This window comes from Oncorhynchus keta, unplaced genomic scaffold, assembly GCF_023373465.1.
Source record: "Oncorhynchus keta strain PuntledgeMale-10-30-2019 unplaced genomic scaffold, Oket_V2 Un_contig_17349_pilon_pilon, whole genome shotgun sequence".
NCBI lineage: Eukaryota > Metazoa > Chordata > Actinopteri > Salmoniformes > Salmonidae > Oncorhynchus > Oncorhynchus keta.
This window is the reverse complement of record NW_026280401.1, coordinates 95,001-100,000: the sequence shown is the minus strand read 5'-3', so window position 1 is coordinate 100,000 and position 5,000 is coordinate 95,001. Positions and strand designations below refer to the sequence as shown.

The 5,000-nt window shown below is 43.8% G+C and overlaps 1 protein-coding gene across 1 annotated transcript in view; it reads right to left on the bottom strand.

Annotated features, from left to right (window-relative positions):
* The window catches only part of LOC127919662 (calcium/calmodulin-dependent protein kinase type II delta 2 chain-like), a 58,637-nt gene that overhangs the window by 12,565 nt on the left and 41,072 nt on the right, over nt 1-5,000 (bottom strand). Inside the window, exon 6 of the mRNA XM_052503409.1 lies at nt 1,873-1,948. Coding sequence (XP_052359369.1) covers nt 1,873-1,948 — 76 coding nt within the window. The remainder of the gene's footprint in view (nt 1-1,872; nt 1,949-5,000) is intronic.

Below are 5,000 nucleotides of genomic sequence, written 5' to 3'. Positions count from 1 at the left end.
GGTGATGGACAGGTGGTGGTGATGATGAAGTGAGGTGGTGATGATGGTGACTGAAGGATGGTGGACAATGATTATGGTGGTGGTGATGAAGATGGTGGTGATGATGGTGGTGGTGGTGATGAAACATTTATTATATAAACAATGACTGAAGGTGGTGATGACAAAAAGAGGTGGTGATGATGATGGTGGTGGTGATGGTGGTGATGATGGTGGTGAATGATGATGGTGATGAGATGGAGGTGGTGGTGAATTATGTGAAGAGATGGTGGTGAATGGACAGGGTGATGAAACATCTTATTATATAAACAATGACTGAAGGAGGAGAGACAAAAGGAGGTGAGAGAAGAGAGATGGTGAAATGGACAGGGAAGAAACATCTTATTATATAAACAATGACTGAAGGAGGAGATGACAAAAAGGTGGTGGTGATGGTGAATGGACAGGGATGGTGGTGGTATAAACAATGATGAAGGGTGGTGGTGGAGATGGTGAGAGGTGGTGGTGATGAATGATGGTGGTGAAACATGGTGAATGACTGAAGGAGGTGGTGGTGGTGAAGAGAGAAGGAAATGGACGGGAAGAAACATGGTGGTGATGGACTGAAGGAGGGTGACAAAAGGAGAGATGGTGGTGGTGGTGATGATGGTGGTATGGTATGGTGGTGGTGATGACAAAAGGAGAGGTGGTGGTGGTAAAACATCATAAAATAACATGATTACAGAGTTAAACAATACTCTCGGTGTTTGATCAGGTAAAGTAACAGCCCACTACAGATTACAGGTTAAACATACTGGTGGTTTTGATGGTAAAGTGGTACAGATTACAGAGTTAAACAATACTGGTTTTGATGGTAAAGTAACAGCCCACTACAGATTACAGAGTTAAACAATACTCTCTCTGTTTGATCAGATAAAGTAACAGCCCACTACAGATTACAGGTGAAACAATACTGGTTTGATCAGGTGGTAACAGCCCACTACAGATTACAGAGTGAATACTCTCTCTGTTTGATCAGAGTAAAGTAACAGCCCACTACAGATTACAGAGTTAAACTATACTCTGGTTTGATGGTAAAGTAACAGCCCACTGGATTACAGAGTTAAACAATGTTTGATGGTAAAGTAACAGCCCACTACAGATTACAGGTTAAACAATGTTTGATCAGAGTAAAGTAACAGCCCACTACAGATGGTTAAACAATACTGATGTTTGATCAGGTGGTAACAGCCCACTACAGATTACAGAGTTAAACAATACTCTCTCTGTTTGATGGTGGTGATTACAGAGTGATACTCTCTCTGTTTGATCAGAGTAAAGTAACAGCCCACTACAGATTACAGAGTTAAACAATACTCTCTGGTTTGATCAGAGTAAAGTAACAGCCCACTACAGATTACAGAGTTAAACAATGTTTGATCAGAGTGGTAACAGCCCACTACAGATTACAGAGTTAAACAATACTCTCTCTGTTTGATCAGAGGTAAAGTAACAGCCCACTACAGATTACAGAGTTAAACAATACTCTCTGTTTGATCAGAGTAAAGTAACAGCCCATACAGATTACAGAGTTAAACAATACTCTCTCTGTTTGATCAGAGTAAAGTAACAGCCCACTACAGATTACAGATTAAACAATACTCTCTGGATCAGATAAAGTAACAGACAGATGAGTTAAACAATACTCTCTGTTTGATCAGAGTAAAGGCCCACTGGTGAGTTAAACAATGGTGGTAATGAGATGGTGCAAAGACAACACAGATTAAAGATGAACTGGTACAGATGATCATGGTGGTGATGACCCTCCATGGTCTGTGATGATGATGGTGGTGATGATGAGTTCCACCCTGGTGATGATGATTACAGAGTTAAGACCCTCTCTGTGGTGATGAAGATGGTGATGATGATGGTGATGAAGATGGTGGGTTTGATGAACAGCTCCTCTTCCCCCCTTAAACATGGTGGTGATCTCGAAGATGGTGATGATCTCTGTTTGATGATGGTGGTGATACAGATCCCCATGGTGGTGATGGTGATGATGATGGTGATCTGATGATCTCGTGGTGAATGAAGATGACCCTCTGGTGATGAAGATCTCTGATGGTGATCTAAAGAGATTACGAGTGGTGATGATGGTGGTCAGAGTTCCCATCTCAGGTGATGGTCCCCCTGGCTCTTCAGAGTGAATACCTGACCCTCTCTGTGGTGGTGATGCTCTTCCCCCTGATGGTGGTGGTGATGATGGTGATGATGATGATGACCCTCTCTGCTGAGCCCACTCAGATTACTTCCCCCCTCCCACCCTGATGGTTGGTGGATGATGGTGATGATGAACAGAGTTAAACCATACTCTCTGGTGATGCTCTTCAAAACTATGCCCCTCCCATGGTGAAAGGGGTGATGAAGATGATGGTGATGAACCCCTCTGGTGATGATGGTGGTGGTGATGATGGTCTTCCCCCTGACCTGGTGGTGGTGGTGATGACCCTGAATCTTCCCCCTTCCACCCTCTCGCTCTTCCCCCTTCCACCCTCTCGTGACCCTGACCCTCTCGACCCTGACCCTGCTCTTCCCCCTCCACCCTCTCGACCCTGCTCTTCCCCCTTCCACCCTGACCCTGGTTCCCCCTTCCACCCTCTCGCTCTTCCCCTTCCACCCTCTCGCTCTTCCCCCTGAACCCTCTCGCTCTTCCCCCTTCCACCCTCTCGCTCTTCCCCCCTTCCACCCTCTCGCTCTTCCCCCTTCCACCCTGGCTCTTCCCCCTTCCACCCTCTCGCTCTTCCCCCTTCCACCCTCTCGCTCTTCCCCCTTCCACCCTCTCGCTCTTGACCCTGAAGATCTTCCCCCTGACCCTCTCGATGAAGATGACCCTGCTCTTCCCCCTTCCACCCTGAAGATGGTCTTCCCCCTTCCACCCTGACCTGCTTTCCCCTTCCACCCTGGCTCTTCCCCCTTCCATGGTCTTCCCCCTTCCACCCTCTCGCTCTTCCCCCCTTACCTCTCTCTCCTTCCCTCTCTCCCCTTCTCCTCTTCCTTCTCTCTCCTCCCTCTCTCTCACTTCTCCCTTCTCACTCTCTCAATCTTCTGATTCTCTCCTGAAAGCTCTCTCCCCTCTCTCTCTCCTTCTCTCTCTCTCCTTCTCTCTCTCTCTCCTTCTCTCTCTCTCCTTCTCTCTCTCCCTCTCTCTCTCTCTCCTTCTCTCTCTCTCCCTTCTCTCCCTCTCTCCTTCTCTCTCTCCCTCTCTCTGAAGGAGGAGAAACAACATAAAGTATTAGTGCGATAGGTTCCATATCAATGGATAGGTCCCAAAACCCTATCTTATTATATAAACAATTTGACTGAGGATGAGAGCCATGGCTTATGCTCGTAGCCTAAGTACATATTGTTTGAAGGAAAAATCATCTTTTTATTTAGATAACATAGAGATTAAGGATCTGGAGAGCCATGGATTTACAGGTTGACTGACAGGGGGAACACTCTTTGGCTAGCTAGTGTCATGACTCTCCTGTGAGGATCAAAGACCGGGTTAAAACGGATCAGCAGAGGGAGGAAATGGACATGGGAAGAAACATCTTATTATATAAACAATGACTGAAGGAGGAGACTTTCTCTCTCTGACAAAAGTGAGAGAGAGAGAATATTTTTGACAGAGATGGACAGGGGAGAACATCTTATTATATAAACAATGACTGAAGGAGGAGATTTTACAAATGAGGCGATGATAAGAGAGAAATAGGGATTTTTTGTTATTTTGACATTAAAAACATAAAAATTATATAAAAAAATGATCATGAAGAGTTTTCACAATGTACTTTCCATCCTTTTTGAAATACCAGATGAAGAGAATATTTTTGCTAATTGATAGATTTTAGAAAACACATACTTTGCCCAGTATAGCCACGCCAGATTACAGAGAGCGCGTTAAACAATACCCTCTGTTTGATCAGAGTGGATACAGGCTGAGTTGAGAATTAAACATACTCTCTCTGTTTGATCAGCTGCAGCTTAAGTAACATTGCCCACTGAAAATCAACACGAGTTAAACAATAGCCTCTAACTGTTTGATCAGACTAAGTAGCTGTTCTAAGAAAGTGACAGATTACATCCGAGTTAAACCAACGCTGGCTCACTGTTTGATCAGAGTAAAGTAACAGCCCACTACAGAACGATTACAGAGTTAAACAATAACACTGTTTGAGCTAAGGCAGTGGAAAAGTAAAGACCACACAGATTAATCATTCAAGGAACAAACAACACCAGCTAACCCAAACACAAAGACCGGGACAGATTAATCATTCTAGAACTTTCCAAATGTATTCAGTACCTCCTCTCTCCCCATCATGCCTTCCCCCTCCACCTCTCGCTCTTCCACCCTCCACCCTATAGCTAGACTATTCATGATGATCCACTGGTTGATCAGATGGTTCTATAGCTAGACTATTCATGATGATGTACTGGTTGATCTAACTGGTATGTACTGCTAGACTATTCATGATGATATACTGGTTCCCCTATTCATGATGATGTACTTCCCTAACTATCCAGACTATTCATGATGATGTACTGGTTCATCTATTCATGATGATGTACTGGTCCATCCTGATGATCTGGTTCACTATTCATGATGATGTACTGGTTCCATAGCTAGACTATTCATGATGATGTACTGGTTGATCTAACTGATGATTACTAGACTATTCATGATGATGTACTGGTTGATGTAACTATAGCTAGACTATTCATGATGATATACTGGTTGATCTAATGATGATTCATGATGTACTGGTTGATCTATTCATGATGATGTACTGGTCTCAATCTATTCCCCTGGTGATGTGTGCTGGTTGATCTAACTATAGCTAGACTATTTATGATGATGTACTGGTTGATGTAACTATAGCTAGACTATTCATGATGATGTACTGGTTGATCTATTCTGGTGATGCTAGACTATTCATGATGATGTACTGGTTGATGTAACTATAGCTAGACTATTCATGATG